Source organism: Panicum virgatum, chromosome 9N, assembly GCF_016808335.1.
Source record: "Panicum virgatum strain AP13 chromosome 9N, P.virgatum_v5, whole genome shotgun sequence".
Taxonomy (NCBI): Eukaryota; Viridiplantae; Streptophyta; class Magnoliopsida; order Poales; family Poaceae; genus Panicum; species Panicum virgatum.
The window spans coordinates 77569564-77595868 of NC_053153.1; the positions used below are offsets into that span (position 1 = coordinate 77569564).

Sequence of the window (26305 nt, forward strand, 5' to 3'; positions counted from 1 at the left end):
TCTGGCAACCAAAAAATTCTAACAGATTGTCCTTGACACCAATAAGAATGCCACCAGCTATCCCATTAGCAGGCAGCCAATGCCAAGAAAAGGCAGGACTAATGGCTCTAAAGAGAGCTTCACTGAACCCCTCCTTTTTAGTTTCTTGCAGACCAACAAAACTAAGGTTATTGTTAACAATAAAATCAGACACACATTTAACTCTACCTGCCTTATTCAGGCCCCTAACATTCTAAAAAGCACCTATCATTATTAACAGATTTAGATATAATATTGTCTTGGCTAACAATCTTGTCCTAACTTTTTCCCCCATCCTCTAGATCAATCTCCTTCACAAGAGTTGGTTGCAGAGCATTTAGAGGGGGGAAATCTTCATGATTACCTGGTCGATTATTCCTTCTGCTCGATTGATTGATATCCACTTCCAGCTAGATGCGGATAACAATATGCAGAGCGCGTAGCCTTGGAATTGGATTGGATGGATATGTATTTGCCTCGCTTATCTTGTTATCTTATCGCCCCTACCTCTCTACAGTACTCTACACGCCCTCCACTTTATAATCCTGCTAGCTAGCCTCCTCTACGGGTATTTGTGTGTAAGCAGCAGAAAGAACAGCGCCTTTCTGAAGCCGGCCGGCCGGCCGCCGGTGTTTTTCCGGAGTAAGGAAACTGAGGCATCACCGGCCGCATCTCTCCAACAGCTACAAAAAGATTGCACGGAGCCTGCTCGTCAAAAAGGTGATTGTGTAGACCGCCGTGTACGAGAGTATGAATCACGGGTTGGTGCCGGTCGTCGATTGTACGCCGTCGGAATATAAAGCGAATTGTTCGCATTTCTCGATCAATCAATTCAGGCTTTTTAGTAAGCTAGGCTCAAACTGGTTGGGGTGGAGACCGGTGCATTAGTGTGTAGCGCAAACATACAAATCATCCATGCGAGTGAAGTGATCTATAGCCGCTATAGCAAGCGAACAAAGCTCTGATGAGCCGGCGTTTTGGAATTGAACGAACCGACCGGGGCACTACCTGACTGCACGGGTCCAGAAGCGTCCATGATGCATGGATGGTGATGACCACACCGCATTTGATGCCTCTTGGGGGCATGCTTTGGCATTGGGTTTGACTCCGACGTGGCATGCAGCTACGGTCCACAGGTACTTAAGATGATGAAATCATATCCGTCAGTGCTGTACTTGTAGCCTAGTACTACTCCAACGACTAGTGGAGAAGTAGAATAATGGTGCCTTGGCCCGGAGTGGAAGTCGTCGTTGGAGTTTGATGGAAACTCAACGAAGGAATGAGAGGCGACTAAACCAGACCAAAGTTTCATACTTTTCCGTTTCAACTTAAGTTCAATCATGAGCTAATTAGGTTTAAAACATTCATCTCATTATTTACAGTTAAACTATGTAATTATTTATTTTGTGTCCAAAGATTCGATATGATGAGTACTGTAGTGGCTGTGGGGAGGTATAAAATATAACCTCACAAAATACAGGGAGCTCATGCATGCATGGGAATCGGAGCTCCATTGTTTGCAAATTAACAAGCTGCTGATCCTGAGCTTAGAATGCATGCATGCATGCGCCCATGCGTGGGAGGAGCTCACTAGCTAAACCCGTGTTCTTCGTCGCGGATTACGGCCTTCACCCCCCATCCTATATATAGAGAGAGAGGCTCTGCCGCTCCGAGCAAAGCATCTACGTGAAGTGACGATGACGATGCCAACGGGAACTCCAAAATTAGCAGCTTCAGAGCATCTCCAAGAGTTTTTCCAAAATCTACTCTCTAAATTATCATTTGGAGAGTTATTTGAGTGAAAATCGTTTTCCATATCCCTGTCTTTTCCAACAGCTCTTCTATATCTTATTTGTAGTCTAGAGAGCCATCTCTACTCTCCATCTTTGGCTAACATGAAATCCGGAATAGAGAATATTTATCTTTGAATATTCATTTGAAGAGCCTGTTGGAGGCTAATTTTTCATCCACGTCTTTATTCCTATAAATTAGGGAAGATATAAAGAGTCTCTTGGAGATGCTCTCAGACTGATCTGATGGCGTGTCACCCGCCCTGAAGCTGTGATGCCCCCTTGACACATACCAACTACTTTATGTGTTTCAAAATATTTGGCACTTCACGTTCCCTGAAATATGATTTTCTATTTTAATTTGCCCTCACAAGAATATTAGATAGAAATGCTATAGAAATACTAAAAATTTCTAAAAGATATTATGGTTGCAAGGTGAATTGCCTTGATTTTCGTGTCTTGATCAAAGTTATCAAATATTTGGAAATGGAGGTTACTACTAGGTAGGACATGCTGGCCGCCTGCAACTGCGTTAAGGCTCCCCGTCCGGACGTGATTGTGCCACTGCTAGCTCCCATCCATCATCCACCCTGCACGTCACCGTGCTTGGACGAACGCGCGCAGTTGACCTTGCGCCAAAGACCACCGTGCATGGGTTAGCATTTTGGCTCCTTGCTAAACACTGACGACGCCGGTTGTAGCCATGCAGAGCAGGTTAACAGAGCAAGGTCTTGTTTGGTTGCCTCCCGTAAATTTTTTGAAAAGCCATCTCTCTACATTTGAAGTACTAAACATAGACTAATCACAAAATAATTACAGAACTCGTCTGTAAATCGCGATACGAATCTAATGAGCCTAATTAATCCATCATTAGAGGTTATTTACTATAGCATTACTGCAGCAATTTAGCATCTAATTATAGCCTAATTAGGTTCATTAGATTCGTCTCGCCATTTACAGACAGCAGTCGCAATGTGTTTTTTATTTCGTCTAGATTTAAGTCTTCATGCAGGTGTCGGAAAAAAATTAGAATTTTGATTTATGCAACCAAACACGGCTCAAGGCAACAACAGGGCCTGCCGCTGCTGCCTGGTGGAGACCGGAATCGCTACGAGCACCCAGATGCCAATTCCTCACAGGCCGGATAAAGCGCTCCGCATCGGTCCGATCGAGATCAGACGATCTGGAAAACAATTATCCGGTTATCCCAGATGGATAAGGGCACTGCATGCTATGCTATAGCCTGCGTCCTCCTTGATGCCTGTGGTGGATGTAGTAATAATTAACTGCTCCAGCAGCAGCAGCATCCCTCCCGCTTGGTGGAAGGAAAGGTGTGTAGGATGGCGGACGGGTGGCCGCATCCGGGCTAGGCCAGGCTGGTCCGGTGCTCCGGCCCGGCCCGGTGGCCGGTGCGGTCTGGTGCGCAGAGGCGGGGGCGGGCAACGAAGGTGCCACCGCGGCCTTCCTTTAAATGCCTGGCCATCTCCCCCCTGCTCCAGACACAAACCCACCTCGCTCGCCTCACTCCCCGCGCGCGCTCCCCTCCCCTCCCCCACCCTTTCCATTCTCGTCACCCCCCCCCCCCCCCCCCCCCCCGGCACAGGCCTTCCCAAGCTCTGCTTCTTCCCCTTTGGTCCCTGCGATCCCGATTCGAATTCCTCGACCGCCCGGCGACGACCCATATAACAAGGTTCTTCTGGTGACCTCGGCGGCGGCGGCGGCCTAGTCCGTGTACGCCATGGCTCGCGGCGACGGCGAGCTCGAGCTCACGGTGGGCGTCCGCGGCGCCGGGCGCGGCGCGGCGGCGGCGGCGGACGCGCCCGCGCCGATCACCCTCGGCAGGCTCATCCTCGCCGGCATGGTCGCCGGCGGCGTGCAGTACGGCTGGGCGCTGCAGCTCTCCCTCCTCACGCCCTACGTGCAGGTATACATGTTCGATGCACGCTCTCCCTTCCTCCCGTCGTCGTCGACGAGCCTCGCGATCAACCTGCACGGTGGGCGCGCGTGCGCGCATGCTACGAGATTATTATAATTTTTTTGAAAGTTAAGGTTATTATAAAATATATGTTCACGTGCGTGCGCCGCGCACCTACACGTACGCTCGTCGCCGACTCCAACGGCTGTGACCAAAGAATTTACCTGCAAATTTGATCACGCACTGCACGCCGGGTTTTTTTCTTAGGAAATGCGTATACGATAATCGAGTAGTACATCTTAAATTTTTTTGAAACGGTAGCTTTGGCCGAAACCTTCTCTATCGAGGTCATCGATCTCTGACGTGCACAAGTCAAACCATTCAAAAACATTTGCTTGTTTCATCTCTGACGTGTACAGTGGATGAACTTGAGTGACGTTACCAGTAGTATGTTGTCCGGAGTCACTGCTTCGTCTCATCATGAGACCTCGTGCGTGTGTGCCAGTAGTTACACCATGGCCCTGTTTAGTTCCCTTCAAAATTCCAAAACTTTACAAGATTCTTCATCACATCGAATGTTTTAACGCATGCATGAAGTATTAAATGTAGCTAAATAAAATAACTAATTACACAGTTAGATTGTAATTTGCGAGACGAATCTTTTGAGCCTAGTTAACCCATGGCGGGACAATAATTATCAAATACAAACGAAAGTGCTATAGTGTTTTACACCCAAATCTTTACGCAACTAAACAAGACCCATGACTTCCTATCAAACTCTCATCATGACAAAGAGGAAGGCTTTCCCAAAAATCCGGAGGCGTACGGTGGCCGCGTGCAGTGTGGTCGGCCGGCGAACCGGCAGCCTCTCGCCAAATTAATTCTCTACCAGAAGTTTGGAAACTCTGGTGGATAGGGAAACCTCAAGCCATAACCGACCATTTGGCCCGCCGTCCAAAGTTCCAAAAACAAAGACCACACGTTATGTATGGTCGTCCTAAACAAACCCTGGCCTACCGTGTTTTCATCGACACAAAAACAAAAGTTTAAGTTTTTTTTGTAAGTGATTGCCAAATTTGTAATGTTCCGGGCTAATTTTCTAGGCTCAGAAATAAAATACGTAGCCCAAAAGGCCACATAACTTATTTGGCTTTACCCACCTTTTTTTTGCCACTGGCGGAACAATAAGATATGGAAAAAATAAGTATGATATTCTTTCGAACATACAAATAGATATAGATAGTAAAACAAAAATGAAAAATATCAACTAGTGTGGCCCCTTTAGAGCACAAAGATTCTTTTTTGAAAAAAAAGGAATTAGGACAAAAAATTGGTGGAGGGAATTTATATGATTTGATTCCTATATGATGTTTTTCCTACGTGCCCCGTGAAACATATTATTGGACATCCTAGAAATAGAATCCCATATAATTCGTACCAAACAATAAAAAATTTAGAGGAAATCTAATATGAGGCCCAGCCAGATCTGCATTATATTTTTCATGTCTGCATCCAAACTTTCCATTACAAAATTCCTTACGTTATGGATTCCTGACAAATCGCAATTGAAAGCCAACTCGGATTCACGTTTTGAGAATCTTACTTGCGTCATAAAGGTGGCCTTTCTTTCTGTGCACACGGCACCATGGCCTTGTACCGGTGCCTCCTGCCTTGCTGCCCATGCCGGACAAAATCAGCATGTGTTTTAGAACCTTCATCCATTGTCCATTAAAAAAGAACTGTTCATGTATATGTTCCTAAAAAAAGTGTTCATTATTGATCGAATGGAATATTTTATTATAGCCATGCCTATTCGGCGGGCTACTTTGGATAAAGTTTATGCTCGCTGCGGGTAGGCCGTAGCCTTGTTGAGCCAAGTGCCATCGAGCCGATTGGTGCGTGTGCAGGCGAATCTGTCAGGTTTGATCTGGCACGTTGCCTAACCGCACCGTGCGACCTGGATGGTCAGATTAAAGAGGAACCTTCTTTACTTCTTCAAAAAAAAAAAAAAGAGGAATCTTCTTTGGGCCAGATATATTCCCTTTTTTCCTGTATCTGTAAAAAGATATGTCCTGGCCGATGTATCTCGACGTGCAGAACAAACAAACTAACAAAATCTAATGACAACGTTCTTCTCTATTGATGAAACTGACACTGCCTTGTATATATGTCGGTTCGTTGCAAGTAGTTTTCTCCATTAATGATAATAACAAGAATCAGTTGCAAAGAGTAGTGACCTTTGCAGTGCAAAATACACAAGCTGAAATAGCTGCAAAGTCGATACACATCGCTGATCTCTGAATTTTGCCTATATTCGTGCAGACCCTGGGGCTTTCACACGCCCTCACATCATTCATGTGGCTGTGTGGCCCTATTGCTGGCTTAGTGGTGAGTACCATATTATTTTTTGCACAAATGTTATTTTTCTTTCTTACTGCGGTAATTATCCATTGATCCTTCTTCTTACTGCCTTTCAGGTTCAACCGCTCGTCGGTCTGTACAGTGACAAGTGCACCACGAGATGGGGACGACGGAGGCCATTTATTCTGACTGGATGTCTGCTCATCTGTCTTGCCGTAAGAACCTCACACGCACTCTCTCTAATCCCTTTCGCTGTTTTCTTAGAACTGAACTAATTAAAACTTACTCACTGTTGCTCCTCTCTTGAGGTTCCCTATTAATATTTTTCAAGCTTATGATGTGCAGGTTGTGATCGTTGGATTCTCATCAGACATTGGAGCTGCTCTGGGAGACACAAAGGAAGAGTGCAGGTTAGCTGCTTCGCTCTGGGGCTACTGCCTCAAATAGATTTGTCTTCTGCTTGGCATGTGTCTCAACTGATCTAATACTAGATGATGTGTAACACAGCCTCTACCATGGTCCTCGTTGGCATGCTGCAATCGTCTATGTTCTGGGGTTCTGGTTACTTGACTTCTCCAACAATACCGTGCAAGTGAGTACATTTATATCAGCAATTCAGAGTTTCAGACGAGTAAGTTTGAAATGCACTATAATAAAATCTGACATTCTGCATTCAACTGCCAGGGTCCAGCTCGTGCCCTAATGGCTGATTTGTCAGGTAATTTCACGGCTAACTCACTTCAGGTTTTACCAACAATTGTTACTTAGAGCAACAGACCAGTACTTGTTGTGACATCAGTGGAATTGGCAACCTGATCTGCAACTCTTTCTCTCTCTCTTTTTTGTTTCGCTCAACAGGTCGTCATGGCCCTAGTGCAGCTAATTCAATCTTTTGTTCTTGGATGGCGTTGGGAAATATCCTTGGGTACTCCTCTGGTTCCACAAATAATTGGCACAAGTAAGTCCTGCACTCTTGTACATAATTTTTATCCGGCTGAAAATGTGGATCCTGCATAACTGATAATTTTTATCCGGCTGAAAATGTGGATCCTGCATAACTGATATCATCATGTACAGGTGGTTTCCCTTCCTGAAGACAAGAGCCTGTTGTGAAGCCTGTGCAAACCTGAAAGGAGCATTTCTGGTGGCTGTGGTAAGTTTTATAAATATCTCGCAGCATGTTCACAAGATATTTATGAATACAAATATATCAATGATCTGATTATGTATCACTTAATAACCTTTAAGCATATATTCTTCCCATGTTGATTTATGATTCGCATAGATGCTAAAACTCGGATATTTTTCTTTTCGTTATCTTTCCGCATATATTCCTCCCAAGTTGATTTATGATCTGCATAGATGCTAAATCTTGTTAACCTGTCGGGGGCTGTTCAAAATAAACAAATAAAATAAAAAAAAACGGATGCTAAATCTTGGGTGTTTCTTTTCCTTTCTGTTTATGTGTTCAGGTGTTCCTGATCTTCTGCTTGACCATAACCCTGATCTTCGCCAAGGAAGTACCATACAAAGGAAATCAAAACCTCCCAACAAAAGCAAACGGTGAGGTTGAGGCTGAAGCTACCGGTCCACTTGCCGTGTTCAAGGGCTTCAAGAACTTGCCCCCTGGGATGCCGTCCGTGCTCCTAGTAACTGGTCTCACTTGGGTACGCCATACAGAGCTATCCAGCTAGACTAGTTTCAGAGTTTCTCTGACTGAATTCTGTACTGATATTGGCACTGTCCTTGCAGCTCTCGTGGTTCCCGTTCATCCTCTACGACACCGACTGGATGGGTCGTGAGATCTACCACGGCGACCCAAAGGGAACCACCGCTCAGATCGCAGCGTACGACGAAGGTGTCAGAGTTGGCTCGTTCGGGTTGCTACTCAACTCTGTAAGAATCGTCCCATTCATTTCCAGAAGCCGCAGACTCCGTCACAAATTAATTGCTGACCAGGAGCTTCATCATCCCGCGTGCAGATCGTTCTAGGGTTCAGCTCCTTCCTGATCGAGCCGATGTGCCGGAAGGTCGGGCCGAGGCTGGTGTGGGTGACGAGCAACTTCATGGTCTGCATCGCCATGGCCGCCACCGCGCTCATCAGCTTCTGGTCGCTCAAGGACTACCACGGATACGTGCAGGACGCCATCACGGCGAGCACTAGCATCAAGGCCGTGTGCATGGTCCTGTTCGCGTTCCTCGGTGTCCCCCTCGCTGTAAGCATGTCTTCATTCACCCAACGCCACGGCGTCTTCCATTCCAATGCATGTTCCAACAAGGCTAGGATTTGCTGCTGACACGGCCATGCGTGGCCTTCGTGTGAACCGTGCAGATCCTGTACAGCGTCCCCTTCGCCGTGACGGCGCAGCTGGCGGCCACCAAGGGCGGCGGGCAAGGGCTCTGCACCGGCGTCCTGAACATCTCCATTGTCATCCCTCAGGTCAGCAGCGCTCTTCTCATCTGCGGCCTCTAAATTTCATGGCAGGGTCTGTCTGTCGTTGATCGCAGTGTGCTCACGGCCGCAACTGCTTTGGTGTGCAGGTGATCATCGCTCTGGGCGCGGGCCCGTGGGACGCGCTGTTCGGGAAGGGGAACATCCCGGCGTTCGGCATGGCGTCCGGCTTCGCGCTCATCGGCGGCATCGTGGGCCTGTTCATTCTGCCCAGGATCTCGAAGCGCCAGTTCCGGGCCGTCAGCGGGGGCGGCCACTGAGCCCGGCTCCGCCCGGCGGCCGCCGGCGGCCGGATCAGGCCAGGCCGGCGTGCAAGAAGAGTTTGTATGTTGAACAGAATAAGAACGGGAAACCATGCCATCGTGCAGTGTGCGCTTGTTGTGTCCGGTAGATAGGCAGGCGTGGGCAAGTGGAGAAAGGTAACGCGAGCATCCAGCACCAGGTCTGGTCTCTGCTAGCTAGCTAGTGTAAGGAGCGAGTAGGTCGGTTAAAAGCTGGTGCGTCGTGAGGGCTCGGTCGACCGGCAGCGGTCGCGCTTGCTCCTGTTGTCGATCATGCATGTGTGTAGCTCAGCGGACTGATCAAGAAAAAAAAAAGGTTTTCGATCGACAAGAATGTGCAGCATGCATGAACTGTGTCATGTTAGAGGCTGCAGTACTAGATGATGTTCATGATGGTACTAGACTATGTATTGTCCGCCGTTTAAGATTTTTGGTCGGAGCAGTGGAATTGAAGCGCCTTGTTTTGCTCCAATTGTCCCGTTCTTGCAGCTGGCTTTTGTTGCCTACTCTTTATAGTTTATAAAAACGCGCCGCGACGGCGGCAGCGCCGGCTTTGAATCGGAAGCAACTGCTCCATCCAACCAGGCAACGGCCACCGCGCCCGTGTCGTGTCGCGAGCAAAAGGAGCGACGCGTAGACGAAGCAGTCCACGGCCACTCAGGCCGGCGCGGAAGGTCGACCCAGTTCGTTTTCTAGCATGAGAGCTCAGAGTTTCTCAGGAAACGCCATTGATGAAGCATTGGCACATGTTACTTAACGTGCCAGCCAAAAATCCAAACAGAGACACCACGGTCATCGCGGACCGTCGATCACGCACGCAAGAATACAAGATCATTCACAAACCACGAGGGGGCTTAGCGTTAGCGTGCACCACATCCAAGTGGCGCACACGAATTGAAGGGAAAAAAGAATGGTGCCCGTCACGTCGCGTATCCAAAACCGCAAACGCCTCAGCAGCAGCACGCGGGACACCTGACGATGCCGTTCTCGTTGCAGTCCGGGCACCGCCGGAACCCGCCGCCGCCGTCGTCCTCGTCCTGCCCGCCTTCGTCGTACACGTACACCTTGCAGCTGCCCGAGCACGTCTCGCAGAGCACGAACCGCACGTCGCCGCAGGCCTCGCACGCGCCGGCGTCGCTCGCGGCCGCCGCGCTCTCGCACCCGGCCAGCCTCGCCGCGAGCTCCCCGGCCTCGTGCAGCCGCTTCAGCTCCTCGGCGTTGCCCACGAGCTCCCCGTCCACGAATAGGCTGGGGAGGACGGGCGCGGCCGGCGCCCAGCACCTGGCGAGCGCGCCTCCGCCCGTGACGCCGAGGAGGCCGTTGAGCTCGTCCCGGAAGCCGCGGTGCATGGACACGTCGCGCTCGTCGAGGCGCACGCCGTAGCCCTTGAGGATGGCGCGCGCCAGGCAGCAGTCCTCGTACGTGGCGCGCACGCCGCGCAGCGACGTGAAGTAGAGCACCGCCCGCCGCGGAGGCGCCTTCTCCTTGCTCGTCTTCCCCTCGCCGCCGTCCATCGCGACGGCGGCGTGAGGCTGAGGCATCGGTAGCGGCGTGACCTTGGCGAACGCCGCGAGCTCCTGCGGCGCCGTGGCGACCGGGAACGAGAAGGAGTGGCGCCCGAACGGCGCGGTGAGCAGCGGCGAGTGGTCCTCCAGGCCCGCCATGAGCGCCCACGCGTCGATGTCCTCGGGCTCGTTGGGCGGCGTCATGGTGGGCGTGCGCGGCGCCAGCCTCGTGGGCGCGCGCGCCGCGGCGGGCTCCGGCGCCCGCGGCAGGGCCTTCTCGAGCTCGAGGGAGCCCAGCGTGGACGACGTGAGCCGGACCACGTGGACGCCGGCATCGCCGGGGCACCGGGCTGGGAACGACTGGCTCCGCGGCAGCGCCAGCGGCGACGGGCAGTACCGGAGGTCGTGCCGGGCTTGCCTGGAGGTGGTGCACCCCATGGCTCCTGTGGACAGCACCAGCGACAGCGGCTACTAACTGGCAATATGAAGGAGCTAGTAGTTTGGATTGGATTACCAGGCTGCCAGTGTCATCACTGGTCAGTCAGGTAGGAGCACAATGTTGAGAAGTTCCAAGCAGCGGATGGATGAGCTGGAGGACTGATCTTTTGGGATCGGGGTTTCTGGGGTTTAGGATCCTTTATATATTTGGCTCTGGCCATTGGGGATACTCCCTCCGTTCTTTTTTATATGACACCGTTGATTTTTTTTTCAATTTTGACTAATATTATTTAATTAATCAGTTAGTTAAATGAAGTGAAATGAGTATCTTTATGTCTATTGTCAAGAGTCTCTTGAATCTAATTTGAAGATTTGGCTATTTGCATAAATATTTGTAGAAAAGACTAATAGTCAAACGAAGAAAAAAAGTCAATGGTGTCATATATTTAAAAATGGAGGGAGTATAAAACTACTGCCAGGATTAAGCCTTGACAAGTGCTGAGATTTACCAGCAGCATATGAATAATGTTTGCCCAATTCAGTGATTGTCAATTTGTCATAAAAAGAACAACAGTGCTAAACACATTCTTCTACTTCTTTTTTCCCTCCTGAAGAGAGTGGTTTTGGAACATTCACACTTGGGAGTCTGAACTTTAGGGGGGAAGTTCAAATGGTGGTCTTTCATGTTTTTTTTTAATTAAAGAAGAGTCGGATAATGGCCCTCATTTGTTTGTTTATGTCCATAGCAGTAGCAGCTAGTGAATTTAACCTTTGGTTTAGGGTCGTGTTAGTCAAACAATCATTGATTTCTTCCTTTCGCGCTGCTTTTTTTGTACGCATCTTCCCTGCCCTTGATTCAAGGACCCTGTTCACAGGGGCTCTGGCTTTGGAGCTTCTCTTTTGTAGCACTTGCACGAAGTTACATATACGCGTGCAACTTTGGGTGCAATACAATGGTAGCATAATTATTTTTATATAATGTGAAAATTCAGCATAACTTGGATAGGGTTGAAAACGGTCGGGATAATCCTGTTACCGTTTTCACTTTTACATTTTAATACGAAAACAATATCGAAAATAGAATAGTTGAACACGAAAAAGAATACGGACTTACGGAATATCGAAAACGAACCAATTCGACCGGATATGTGTCGAAAACGAGCGGTCTACGGAAAGTCAGAACGGAAACACACCAAACCGTATGATATCCAATCATCCAACAAACCCGACATAAGTGCCTAAAAACAATAGACAAAATGATAATAACACAAGTAATTGTAAACCATAATAATAATTCACAACCTCACAAAAAAAGTTCACAGGTCACAGCCACACACATAGTAGTGCAGTATATAGTCGTAATGCACAAACCCACACTTAGATAGAAGATTTAACAAATTTATAGCCATAGCCACACACATAATAGTAAAGACAATATATATCGAATTAGTAAAAATGGGAATCCCGATAAAATACGGGAGATGCGGAAACGATCGGGATACAAGCCAAATCGTTTCCGTCCCGTTTTCGAATTTGACATCATGTATTTCGTACCAATTTTGTATTTGTTCGAAAATACAAAAATGAGCGGATAAAATGTAGAAATCGAGGCAGAACATAATGGGATTTATCCCGACCGTTGTCAATCCTAAACTTGGGGAAGTAGGCAAGTAGCCAGTACATGCGAATTTCCAAATACTCCTTTCATTTTTATTTACATTGTATTAGGTTTGCCCTAAGTCAAACTTGACTATTTTTGATCAAATCTATAGAAAATAGAGCAACTACAATACTAACCAACCTATGCATCATCAACATATATTTCATGATGAATTCAATGAAACAATTTTGGTATAGGAAATGTTATTATAATTCTATAATTTTTGTCAAAATGGAAAGTTTAACTTAGGACAAACCTAAGACAACATGTAAATAGAAATAGAGGGAGTAGAAGGCCTTCATTTAAAAAATGTCTTTCCTGATAAAAAGAAAAATAAGATCTGTAGTATTATTTAGAAAAAACAACATCTGTTGACCGCACCCGTTCCGTTCCGTTCCGTTGGAGCGAGCATGGGCGCCCTCGCGCGAGAAGAAGAGAGAGAGAGAGAGGAAGAAGGGTCCAATCCAAGGGGAAGCGGGGCCGCTGGGATCTCTCCTCTCCCCGCCGCTCCCCTAACTAACAAGGCCATGTGCCGCTGGCCTCGCGCCAACGCCAGCAGGCCAGGCCAACTAGCGCCAGGGGCCACCCGGCTCGCGCACTAGCAGCAGGGCCAGAGTGCGACACTGACCACATGCGTGCGACGCGGTGCCTGGTGCATAGGTCACTCTCCGCCCTGTGCGTGCCATCCATCCCTGGCTGTGCCCAAGCCCAACTTTTTTTCGTTTTTTTTTCTCTCTAATAACGTGGGGAGCTAGCTAAGCCAACGCAAGCCACAATCTAGACAGCACCATCCATATGCCCAGTGGCGAGAGTCCAGAGTGGATGGGATCCATCGATCATGCATCCACCCGTCACCTGCACATATGAAAAAACGTTCAAACCATCCATGCAGATAGGTATATATGGCACGCTGCTCGTCATCAGCTGTGTACCAACCAACTATATGTACGTACGTGTGTGCTGTGCGGCGTGCGGAACCTGCGTGGGTCGGTTAGGATTCGGGATTCTGCTTGTCGTCTGAAATTGACGGCCAGGATCGGACCAGACTAGATCATCTTCATCTCGCGCGCGGTAGAATCAGCCGGCTAGCATAGATCCAAATTAAACTTAGGATGGATGGCAGGACAGGGATGGTTGATCGCAATTGCACATGAACGTAATGGCGCCCCCCAGATTTGTAATAAAGGTCCATGCATCTAGCTAGCTAGGAAAAGGCTCTTCAACTAGGTACGAAGAGAGGAGATGTACTGAATCCATTATTTGTTTCCCCAGGGATTGCACTTGACTTTCCAAACTTCTCTTGCCACTTTAAAGTTAGTTATCTTGTGTGCATGCAAGCATAATTGCACTGCATGCTGCAGGTGCCGACTATGATGGAGCGAGATACGCTACTCATTTGCTCATCAAGTTGGAATCATGTGTGCACTGTCATTGGGTCGTCATCAATGTAGCTTTTGGTCCGATGAAAAAAAGGGTAATTATTACCAGATCCTTGTCAATATATAGCTAGAGCCATTTTGTGCAATATGTTATGTTGAGCCACTTTTTTTTGTATTTTTCCCATGTGGTCAACCATATCTCTCCTCATTCACTCTACGGTCCCTCACATCTTCGCATTGTCACATATAACTAGGGATGAAAACGGCCGGAATCGGTATCATAATACGGAAAACAGTGGCGGTCGGCACGGGAATTTCTCGTATTTATGAAACTAATAAAATCAAATATGGTGAAAAATGACTATAAAATTAATTGAAAATAATAAATTTATATTTTTCTATAAACAGGAGCGGTCGGAAATGATATCATAAAACAGAAAACGGTCCCACTTTCATCCCTATATATAACATAGGTCTTCAGTCATCCTTTCTTACGGTACACTGTCATTGTATGGGTAGAGGATCAATATTATAAACAAATGAAAAAGTACAGCACAAAGATAGGAAAAAGTTGCATCAAGAAATTTTGATTCTACTTAAAGAAGGAAAAGGAACAACAGAAGCTAGGACCTATTCATTTTGAGGGTTAGCGTCCTTTTATTTTCCCTTTGTGCCAGCTCATGCATTTCACTTAAGCAGTGACACACTAGAATTTTTTTGGAAATTTAATTTGGAAACACTAGGCCATATTTTTCCAGAATATATAAGGAGATATTATATATGTATGTATATATATGCTATAAGCCTATAACCTTTTTGTGCAAATGTGCACATCAATTTTGTACCATTTTTCTCAGCATAAATATATGTCTCTCAAGGAAACCCTAGAGTTAATTTGATTTTCTTGAGAAAAGATTTATTGGATCTTTTATAATAATTTCCATTTTCCTTTTCTTTTTATAACAACCACCACCCCTGTTATATTTCCATTTCCTCGCCCCTCTCTCTCTCTCTCTCTCTCTCTCTCTCTCTCTCTCTCTCAAATACTCCCCATGCTCCTTGCCCTCCTCCTTTGATGAGGCCAATGGCCAGCAATGGCATGGCGTCCTCCCCCTCGCCCTTCTTCCCTCCAAACTTCCTCCTCCAAATGCAGCAGACACCTCCCGATCATGACCCCCAAGAACACCACCACCACCATGAGCACCACCTCCCTCCTCCCCTTCATCCTCACCACAACCCATTCCTCCCCTCCTCCCAATGCCCATCCCTCCAAGACTTCCGAGGTACGCAGGCACACATCCATCGATCGCCATGAAGTTTATTCGATGGCAGCCACCCCCTTGCGCAGATCGATCACTAGTTAACAACACAGCTGCCTCCGACAGGAACTGATCCACCGCGCACATGGATGCAGGTATGGCGCCAATGCTGGGGAAGCGGCCGATGTACGGCGCGGAGGTCGGAGGCGGCGACGAGGCGAACTGCGGCGGCGGTGGCGGAAACGAGGACGAGCTGTCGGACGACGGTTCGCAGGCTGGGGAGAAGAAGCGGCGGCTGAACGTGGAGCAGGTGCGGACGCTGGAGAAGAACTTCGAGCTCGGGAACAAGCTGGAGCCGGAGCGCAAGCTGCAGCTGGCGCGCGCGCTGGGCCTGCAGCCGCGGCAGGTGGCCATCTGGTTCCAGAACCGCCGCGCGCGGTGGAAGACGAAGCAGCTGGAGAAGGACTACAACGCGCTGAAGCGCCAGCTCGACGCCGTCAAGGCCGACAACGACGCCCTCCTCTCCCACAACAAGAAGCTCCAGGCCGAGGTACCGCGATTATTCAACCACGCCGCGTTCTGTTACTTCTCGCCGCATCTGATGATCCTCGCCGGCAGCCCGGATCTAGCTGCGCGCGTGAGCCTGTGATCCGCACCACGCTGTTGATCGATCCGGATCGATTATTGGTCGTGGCTTCAATTGAATTCCCAGCTCAATGATTGGTAGGTGACGCCTAGCTAGCTTAGGCCGTGTTTGGTTAGTTTTGATGGAATTTTTTTCATTTTTGACCACTAATTTAGAGTATCAAATAAAGACTAATTACAAAACCACCTCCACAACCCTCGTGTAAATCGCGACACGAATCTAATGAGGTCTTTGACCGCGTGATTAGAGGATGATTATTGTAGCATCACTGTAGCAAATCATCAATTAATTAACGCCATTAGATTCGTCTCGAAAAGTTACACCCGTCCCTGAAAAGGTTTTGCAAATAGACTTCATTTAGTGCTCCATGCGGGCATTCGTCTTTTTCTTTTTGTATAATCTTGATTTGACCCGTAACCAAACGCGGGCCCTGTTTGGTTGCATAGCATGAGTAGCACACACAATTCCCGAAAAAAGAATCTCACATGCATGGAGTACTAAACGAAATTTATTTGCAAAACCTTTTCACGGATGGGTGTAACTTTTCACGACGAATCTAATGATAGTAATTAATCGATGATTGGCTACAGTGATGCTACAGTAACCATTCTCTAATCGTGCGGTCAAAGGCCTCATTAGGTTCGTCTCGCGAAGTAGTGCAGGGTTGTGGAGTTAGTTTTGCTAATTGATTTTATTTAGTACCCCTAATTATTGGTCAAAATTTTTGAGCTACTCATACTACAACAAACCAAACAGGCCCTGCATAGCTCAGCTGGGATCCATGTGGGTTTCGGTGCACGCAGCAGAAAGGTTGTTGGAAGCGGCGCCCATGGCCGGCGCTGCCTTTTCACCTGCGCGCCTACGTACCGCCTACCTGCCTGCCTTTGTGGAATCTTGATGCTGCAACGGCAGGGCGGCGTCGCGGCGACCGCGAGTGAGTGGCTTTTGGAGTGGGAATTGGAAAAGCCAGCAGCAGAATATGCAGCGAGTCGAGTCTCTGTTTCTTCTTCCTTCCTTTCTCTCTTTGGCTGTGTTTAGCCCGTGTTTAGATGTAAAAATCAAAATTTCAATTTTTTTTGACACCTGCATGGAGACTTAAATCTAGACGAAATAAAATACGCATTGCGACTGCTGTATACTGTAGCAATTTTCGTTTGTTTGTGGTAATTATTGTCCTATCGTAACTTAACTAGGCTCAAAAGATTCGTCTCGTCGTGTATATCAAAACTATGCAATTAGTTTTTTTTATTTACCTACATTTAATGCTTCATGCATGAGGCAAAAGATTTGATATGATATATGAATAGTGAAATTTGGAGAGAGAAATTTTGAATCTAAACACAGCCTTTCTAGCCTTTCTCCTCTCTCTGCGACACTGCGAGCGAGTCCATTGAGGAAGATGCTGTGGCTGCCGCAGTCAATGGCTTCATCATGGCCGATCCGGCATCTCTGTGCCTCGTCTCAGCGCCGCATGTGTGCAGTGCAGTGTCCCTTTGCTTTCCAATCGGAACTGAAATTAGCCATGATGTGTGCCTGTACATTGCAGAACTTTTGGCACAATCAGTACTCGTGTGATTGGTAATGCAAATGTACTGATTACTTTTATCAGATGATACTCGTTTTGGACCGTGCTGCACTGCCAAGAATTTCGCGTCAAACATATGTAATACTACTAGCAAGAATGTCCTAGGTTTACAGTGATAGATCATCTTCTATGACGTTTCCGCTCTGAACTTGACATCAACGGACGCAAAATTCCCATGACCTCTCAAGGAGTCAAGATGAATTGAATCCAACGCTGATCAGTTGTTGGCTCGTGTGGCACTGCAGATACTGGCGCTGAAGGGCAGGGAGGCAGGGTCGGAGCTGATCAACCTCAACAAGGAGACGGAGGCGTCCTGCAGCAACCGCAGCGAGAACAGCTCCGAGATCAACCTCGACATATCGCGCACGCCGCCGTCCGAGGGCCCAATGGAACCTCCGCCCTCGCATCATCAGCACCCCAGCGGCGGCGGTGGCGGCATGATCCCGTTCTACCCTTCCGTCGGCGGCCGCCCCGCCGGCGTCGACATCGACCAGCTCCTGCACAGCACGTCGGGGCCCAAGCTGGAGCAGCACGGCAACGGCGGCATCCAGGCTCCGGAAACCGCCAGCTTCGGCAACCTCCTGTGCGGCGTCGACGAGCCGCCGCCGTTCTGGCCGTGGGCCGACCACCAGCACTTCCATTGATCCATCACGGATGTCACAATAGCATTGCAATGTTGTGATAGCAGAATTGAAAGATCCGACGAATTCATTTGGATTCTTGGTGACCTGGAGGAAGGGGCACAAAGCTGTGTATGATCTGGTCTGATCGATTGGCGAGGTAGCTACGAGACGACATTGAGAAGGTGATGCAAATTGGGTAATTGGAGTTGAGAGGAGGGGTTGTAAGGGGGAATAAGTGAGGTGGTGTAATTTAATTAGGTAGATTTTTTGTTTGAATTTTGATAGTATCTTTTGCATCTTCTTTCTTTTTGTTTTTTGGTCTTTGCTTTTTTTTCCTCTTTTGTTGACACATATAAAAATTTGTGAATTGTGAGGCACTGTTGTAATTTGTATAGGTGCGTGGTGTTTTCTTTTTGCAAATTGTATGGATGAAGAGCAGTACATCCATCTCTATCTCTCACTCTCTCCAGCTGTATTGCTATTTATATTTTTGTTTCTGAAAAAGATAGAATGTGTGGCTGGTTTTTTTTGACATGTGACTAATGATGCAGTGGTAGGCATTGTGTTCAGCGGTTTTCTATATATACTTGGACAAGGTTAAGATGTTTTACTAAAAGGATAAATGCCATTGAGGTTATTACACACACACAGTGTACATTGAAGTAGTTTACTGCACTTAAGCATATTCACATTGAATGACGCAAGTGAGATATCATCCTTGTCAAATCTAGCTACCGCCCATTACATACTGACCCTGAACACGGATCCATCTACTACATTCTTGTGAAATTTGTGATCAAAGAAGCATGCGTGCATGGCATCCCACAGTGCAATTAAGGCCGCTTAAAAAGGAACAGAAAAGCATGGCAACAGCAACATTTGGACAGCTATCTATGTTTCCCTAGGGTCCCTTTTTCCCTTTCCACGAGAGGTTGCTCACCAACCACTTACGCTTCTGAAAAAGGCCAGCTTGTTTTCTTTTTTTGACAGAGTTCAATCAATCAATCTTGTGGTAAATTGGCAACTCGTTCAGTCAGGGACAAAACACATGTGTGTAACAAACCCGTGTACTGGTGGCTCTCAAGATGGCCTCTTGAGGTACTCGTTGAAGATTGATCACTATGGAACTTAACATTGCATCTTGTGCTGGCACCCAGCACTTCTTCATCCTGGAATATAATACTTTGAAGGGTTCAAAATTTGTACTCCTATAAGGCATTCCAGAACTTTTGGATAAGTATTAAAGGAATCCATTTAATTTTCCTTAGCTCTCGGCTGCATACTTACCTTTTCTATTCCTTTCATCCGATGGTTAATCTTAGAAAAAACTTTAATTACGGCTGGTAAGAGCTCTCAGAGATTTATGTGCCTTTTGTTGTCTCCCTTAATCTGTCCTAAAATTGCTAGAATGTCTATGTTACAGGAAGGGAGTAAACACCTGATTAAATAGCGAAAAGGAATGTTTATGTTTTTCATTTCTACCTGCTGCAGCGGTCTCATGAGCCGTACGCTTACATCATGCATTGGCTTATTGCTGGCAGCTACAGTTTGTCTGAATTGGACCTTGCTAGATTGCTTGCCTACGACCGGCGAGAATTGATTGGTGGGATGGTAATTGCAAGAGCGCAAACAAATCAAACGTAATAAAAAAAATGGCAGGATTGGAACCATAAAATTCTCATCAAAGGAACCGAAGGAAAGGGTGCTTGAATGCCTCGAGCCTCGAGTACGGACAAATTAAGTGACAGTTTTGAAAAAAGAGTAGTAAACAGTTTCTAAGTTATAAATGGCACTGTATGGATACTCTAACTTGGTTAGAAGTTAGAGTTAGTTTCTAGCTCTAAACTAACTCTCAACTATCTCTAACCTGAGTGGTGTTTGGATGTAAGGGTTAAAGTTAGATTAAAGACACTTTTCCAATCATTTGGCTGGATCTGGTGTGGCCAGCTCTTATGTGGCCTCCTGCCGCTCACAAATGTCACAAATAAATCCTCTCCACGAATCCCTCCGCGCCGCCGCCGTCACCCCAGCACCCGCCACTCCCTCTGGCTACACCACCACCACGGCCCACCTCCAACCCACCACCGAGGCCCACCTAGGCAGCTCCATCCCCATGGAGGTCGAGATCAAGCTCCGCCTCCCTGACCCCGACACAGCCGCCCACCACCGCCTCTCCTCCTTCCTCGCGCCCCACCTCCGCTGCACCCACGCCCAGCGCAACCTCTTCTTCGATGTCGCCGCGCGTGCCCCACCACTCTAATCCAAATAAGCACCCCTTAGGAGGATAGTTTTTTGGGTGGGTTCTAACTCACTCTAACCCATTCTGCTTGGATACTTTTGGATTAGGCGATCCCAATCTAACCCAATCTAACTCTAACCATGGATCCAAACAGGACCAATACCACTTGCATCTCCACAGTACATTGTATTTTCAAAAAAAAAACTCCACAGTACATTTACTGGGAGAGGAGTAAGAAGAAAATATTTTTTAAAAGCAAAGAGAGAACGCAGAACAGTGAGCGTACATGGCGTTCAGTGTAGGTCACGTCATGGGCAGGGTCCACAAGTCGTGGAGCAATCCCTGATTCCCTTGCCTTGTGTAGGGGTTGATCACAATGATCAGCAGCGGCGGGGCCAAGTGCTACAGGCGCAAGAAACGAAAGGACCGTGTCTGGCCCCGTACCTCTCTGCCGAGGGGGCTACGGTGGCCGCACGCGTCTGTTTAGTTACCACCTAGTAAATACAAAAAAACCGTAAACGCATTAAAGTGAAAAAAAATCTGGCTAATTTGAAGTACTAAATGAAATCTATTTACAAAATGTTTTGCATGGTTGGTTTGTAAATTGCGAGACGAATCTAATGAGGCTACTTGATCCATGATTTGCAACAGTGATGCTACAGTAACCACCCGCTAATTATTGATTAATTATGGATTAATTAGCATTATTAGATTCGTCTCGCGATTTACAACCCATCCATGTAAAAAGTTTTATAAATAGACTTCATTTACTACTTCAAATTGAGAAGATTCTGACGCAAATTTTTTTGGCCTTTACAGGCCTCACGAACTAAACACAGCCTCAGTTTTTTTTCCTCACGCACACAACGTCACTGGCTGCAAGTACATCATCTCTTTCGCCATCGCCTCTCTTTACAGATCGACGATCCATGGCCGATCCGGCAATCCATGGAGAAAACAGCAAGCAAAACATTTTACTTTTTGCGAAAGGACACAAGGGTTTTTGTCTCGTATCATGGTTGATCATGGTAGCCTGTGGAACGGCTTTTGGTGGGTAATTTGGTGTCAGATGAGCACTAGTACAGTAGTAGTACTGGACAATGTGCAGGCACGAGCCCGAGCTACAAAGCTGACTAGCTGGGGCACACGGTTCAGTACCGGCATGAACAGCCTGATCGATCTGGTCCAGATGTGAATCGCGAGATGCTCGTACACCAGCTGGTACCCGGGTAGGATTTATACACACACGGCTGCACGACCGGCCACTGATTCCGACCGGTATCAAGAACCGGTGAGAAGTGAGAGAAGAGAACATTCCAATCCTTATAGGCTTCTAACTGTTCAGTTTCTGAATCTGGCACACTGATGAACACCATGGGCTAGTTTATTTCCTCAGTGCAGGCAGGACTGGACATCCTCCAATTTCTTGCGCCTGTACATTCAGAAATGCAGGTTCTGGCTGGTAGACGCAATTTTCTCCCGGCGCATCAGGGGAAAAAGGAAAGGCCAGTAGCATTAGGTGGTTCTACCTTCTACGTCTGCTCCAGGTGCGTATATACGAGATGCTCCCGATGGATCGCCGGGCTGGGCGAGGACGAAGAGGCCGGTCGGTCTCGGTCAGCTGCCGGTGATGGCATGGCATGTACGCATAGTGCGTCCAAACTGTTCCATCCATTGGGGGCTCAGTCTAGGTGTCTTTGCTTCGAGATCGATCAGCAGGCCGGGCCATGCGTGCCCAGCCGCCGCCCAGGGGCCACTTCCTCCTCCGCTGTCCGCTCCACGTGACAGCACAGTGCCCGGCTGACCACCATGTGTCCTCCTCCCCCACGTCCCAGCTCGAGGGCGAGATCGATCCAATCCATGGAGATTTACCGATCTGCATCCTCGCTCCATGGAGCCTGGCAGCCTGCCCTGCCGATGAAAACCAACCGGGTGGGTGCAGGTGTGGCCTCGGCGTGTAGGTAGCCCATCCGCCCAAGGGCGCCGGTGGTTGGTGTTGCCATGGAAACCGCACGCACATGATGATGAACCGGCCGCGGCTGAAAGTCGTCAGCCGGGGCGGCCATGGCGGACCCGAGTTTTTTTTTCTAAAAATAAAAGCCGAGTTTTTTTAATGGCGCCCCGAAGGGGAATGGGAGGGGAATAGCAGATTCCGCAGCCGGAGGCATCGAGGCATGCCAGCATGTGTCGCCAACTGCTGCTCGCCCCAACTGATTGACAGGCACCCCACACCCCAGTAGCCGCACGGCACGCACACGCTGGAGAACTCCCGCGCCCGCCATGTGATCGATACATGTAGATGTAGGAGGAGGAACCTGTACCAACGGATCCTCCGACTCGTTCCCAGCAATGGCCAACACGCCGAGCACTTGCGCCTGTCGCCTCGCCTCGCATCTGCTCCGAGCCCTTGGCAACCTGCGCGTGCCTTTCGCGGAGTTTTCCGTGGCATCGCGTCGACCTGCTGGGAGCGGTTGGCTGCCCGCGGCGGCTGCGCTGCGCGAGGCCACGTCTCAACTCTGAAGAGGAAAAGGTTGGCAATTTTCTAGCCGACCGGGGAAACAAAGAACGTGGGTGTCACTGCGGATCCATGGAGCCTGTCACTGTGTTCAGACTGTTCGTGCTTTTGAAAGCAGGTAATGATCTGTGATGGGGATTGGAGAAGAGATGGAGGGCAGGCAGGGCTGGATCTGCATGTCTCTTCCTCCTGAGGATACCGAGGGATTGTTTAGATCACAAATTTTACATCCAAACACCCAAATTCATCACATTGAATATTTGGACACATACATAAAGTACTAAATAAAATTTAATTGTAAATTTTTTGCACGGATGGATTGTAAATCACGAGATGAATCTAAGAGCATCTCCGAGAGTTTTTTCAAAATCTACTATCTAAATTATCATTTGGAGAGTCATTTGAGTGAAAATCGTTTTTCATATCTTTGTCTTTTCCAACAACTCTTGTATATCTTATTTGTAGTCTAGAAAGCCATCCTTACTCTCTATCTTTAGCTAACATGAAATTCGGAATAGTGGATATCTATCTTTGGATATTCATTTGAAGAGCCTGTTGGAGGCTAATTTTTCATCAAAATCTCTATTCCTATAAATTAGAGAAGATATAAAGAGTCTTTTGGAGATGCTCTAATGAGTCTACTTAATCTATGATTTGCAACAATGATGCTAGAGTAACCATCCACTAATTATAAATTAATCGTGGATTAATTAGGCTCATTAGATTCGTCTCGCGATTTACGACCCATTCGTGCAAAAAGTTTTGTAAATAGACTTTATTTAGTGCTCTAAAATAGTAAGATTCTCTTTAAAAAATTTACGCTGAAAAGATAACACACCCTGACACCGGTACACATGTACATGACTAATGACCCGCTCTTCTAAGATCTCGGTTGCTTTTTTCAGTTAAGTCATAAGTTCAATCACATCGCATATTTAAACATTAATTAGAAGTATTAAATATAAACTTATTACTAAACTAATTTCAAAAATCGTGACTTAATCACGAGACAAATCTATTAAACTTTTTCAGACTATAATTTTACCACTAATTGCTACAATAATTATCCGCTAATTATGCATTAATTATATTTAATAGATTCGTCTAGAGTCCTAATTACAACTTATACAATTAGTTTTGTATTAAATTAGCATACGAACATTTAAATTAACATTTAAATATTTGATGTGACTGCTACTTAGAAAATGAGACCTAAGTTTTTGATCGCTCAGTACTACTACATTCGGACAGCGTCCAGTTGAAGCACCAATCCAGCACTCTAGTTGGATGTGAATTCTGTAATGATTTTTTTTTTGAACATGTGAATTCTGTAATGTTAGTTGTTCTAGGTTCGTTAGCAATTTGTTAACTGCGGTCGATCAGTTCATAAGAAAAGTTCTTCCGTGTATTCTGAACCTGACCAGCTTCGGCAGCACAAGCAGCTTCAGTTCATCAGCCCAAGTTTGGAGACCAACAGCGGCGAGCGGGCTCAAATGGTAAGGCAGAGCAATGAGGCCCACGAAGCCCAGGGAACTCGTGGGTCTAAAGAGGCCTACGTGCCCCAATTCGATTCGTCCACGTGCCTTGACTGCACGATAACCACCAGAACCGGGAATCCCCACCGCGCGCGCCTCCAACCCAGTCCACCACCACCAACCAGAGCCCAGCGATAATCCACCGGCGCGCCATGCCGCCGCCGTCCGCCGCCGCCGCAGCCGTCTCCTCCATTCTCCGCCCGACGCCACCACCGGCGCTCTCCTTCCATATGGCCCCTCTCCCGCTGATCAGGCGCTCAGCCAGCGCCGCTTCTTCCCGACTCGTCCTCGCGCGCGCCGACGCGGCGGGGGCGCGCGGCGAGGGAGCCGAGACGGTGTTCTTCGACGGCGGCGCCCACTACGGCGACCTCGCGGCGAACCTGCTCCTGGGATTGACCCTGCTGTGGCTGCCGCTGACGCTGGCCGCCGCGTCCCGCGCGTTCATCCTGCGGTACCGCTTCACCTCCCGGCGGGTCACCGTGGTGTCCGGGCTCTCCGGCGCCGACCGCACCGACTTCCCCTACTCCTCCGTCCCGTCCGTGGTGGTCGTGCCGCGGTTCATCGGCGAGTGGGGCGACATCATCATCACGCTCAGGGACGGCACCACGGTCGACCTCAGGAGCGTGCCCAGGTTCCGTGAGGTCGCCGACTACTGCCGCTCCATGGCCGCCGCCGAGGGCTCCCTCGTCAGCCAGTGAGGAGGGGCTGACGGCGACGAGCGAGGCTGTTCAAGTTGTAATCCCTTGGGTTTCATAGTCTTCTTCTCATCTTCTGCATTGCTCTGTTCTGTTTGCTACGCGAGAGCAACATCTGAAGTTCTGCAAGATGAGAAATTAAGGGTTGTTGATATCTTCATATTCAATACGAATTGTTTGATACGCCGCATTCGGGACAAAGAGCAGAATTCTTGTCATGAGCCACATTTTTTAATGAGAATTTCTACTCATCCGCCATTCCGCCGGATGATTCGTGGGCAAGCGCTGTTGTGATCTGCACACTTATTTGGTTTGAATTTGTGGGTGATTTTGGGTTTCACGTGGTTTGCTATTCTCCAACCACGATTTTCCACTATAACATTTTCGTATGAAAACCTGATTTAGTAACAATTAACAACGGTCATCACTATCTTCATCTAAAATCACAATTCATTTCTCTTAATAAGCTTTGCTACTTGCTAGTCCAAACTATTAAGAGCTATGCGTCTGTAGTTCATATGATTTCCAGTTCAAATTCAATTATTTATGTTGACTGGAAACTTCTTGTTTTTTTAGAAAATGTTGACTCGTGACTTTGGCCTGGCTAGCTCAGCTCGCACATCCAACAAAAAAAATAGTAGTATACAACTGATGTAAATTTTGCAAAGATCGATTGTAGTTGGGCCTTGGCTTTGATTTTATTTATGGGCTTTTTTTTTTGCCTTGTTGTGGCCTTTTAGTTATTCTTGGGCTTGTGTTGTGTTTGTTATTTTTTTGGGTCACGGCTCTGTGTTTTTGACAGCTTTAGCCTGATAATTATTCAATGAAAAAACAAAACACAATCTCCATTTTTTTTCAGGCAACCCATGCAGTGAACTATGCATGGCGCCCATTGGTAGTTCCATTGCGTACTTTAGCAGACTGCCGAGCACCGAGCCAGTTAGGACCACGGTGTTCAGGAGCGAGGCTTGCCACTTTCCTGCCAGTGCCAGCCTGCCAGGTACCAGTCAGTCATTGCTCCCGCAACAGAGCAGTGCTGCAACAGTGGAACAAGAATTAGGCGCCGTTTATTTTTTAAGCAGCTGTCACATTGAATGTTCGGATATTAATTTAATATAAATATAATTGTATAAATTACAATTAGAGCTCTAGATGAATCTATTAAGTATAATTAATACATAATTAGTGGATTGTTACTGTACCAATTAGTGGTCAAATTATGAAGTAATTAGTCTTAATAGATTTGTCTCTTGATTATGTCATGACTTATGAAATTAGATTGTAATAAGTCTATATTTAGTGCTTCTAATTGGTGTTTAAACAAACGATGTGACGGGATTTATGACTGAAACTTAAAAAAATCAAACCTGGCCTTATATTGTTCTGTCGGTGTTCATCTCTTTCTCTAA

General features: G+C 47.4%; 4 protein-coding genes across 5 annotated transcripts; 3 read left to right on the forward strand and 1 right to left on the reverse strand.

The window, feature by feature from the left end:
- The first annotated feature begins 3310 nt into the window (after window positions 1-3310).
- On the forward strand, window positions 3311-9289 carry LOC120689578 (sucrose transport protein SUT1-like). The gene is made up of 13 exons (XM_039971882.1): window positions 3311-3732; window positions 6046-6111; window positions 6201-6299; window positions 6430-6494; window positions 6592-6676; window positions 6769-6802; window positions 6943-7042; window positions 7162-7237; window positions 7557-7751; window positions 7837-7980; window positions 8067-8300; window positions 8417-8524; window positions 8626-9289. The coding sequence occupies exons 1-13, from the start codon at window positions 3547-3549 to the stop codon at window positions 8794-8796; spliced, it is 1563 nt and encodes a 520-aa protein (XP_039827816.1). The 5' UTR covers window positions 3311-3546; the 3' UTR covers window positions 8797-9289.
- On the reverse strand, window positions 9142-10914 carry LOC120689579 (uncharacterized protein At3g28850-like). The gene has a single exon (XM_039971883.1). It carries the CDS (start codon window positions 10758-10760, stop codon window positions 9768-9770), a length of 993 nt encoding a protein of 330 aa, XP_039827817.1. The 5' UTR covers window positions 10761-10914; the 3' UTR covers window positions 9142-9767.
- Window positions 10915-14801: 3887 nt separating this feature from the next.
- Window positions 14802-18369, forward strand: LOC120692409 (homeobox-leucine zipper protein HOX21-like). 2 transcript variants are annotated; one of them, XM_039975686.1, is made up of 3 exons: window positions 14802-15082; window positions 15214-15608; window positions 16461-16804. In XM_039975686.1, exons 1-3 carry the CDS (start codon window positions 14875-14877, stop codon window positions 16740-16742), a joined length of 885 nt encoding a protein of 294 aa, XP_039831620.1. In that variant the 5' UTR covers window positions 14802-14874; the 3' UTR covers window positions 16743-16804. The 2 variants fall into 2 exon arrangements, with proteins under 2 accessions (XP_039831620.1, XP_039831619.1); XM_039975685.1 differs by lacking the exon at window positions 16461-16804 and adding an exon at window positions 17535-18369 and having other exon boundaries at window positions 14809-15082.
- Window positions 18370-24267: 5898 nt separating this feature from the next.
- Window positions 24268-25178, forward strand: LOC120693145. Its single transcript, XM_039976551.1, has one exon. The coding sequence runs from the start codon at window positions 24354-24356 to the stop codon at window positions 24897-24899; it is 546 nt and encodes a 181-aa protein (XP_039832485.1). The 5' UTR covers window positions 24268-24353; the 3' UTR covers window positions 24900-25178.
- The last annotated feature ends 1127 nt before the right edge of the window (window positions 25179-26305 follow it).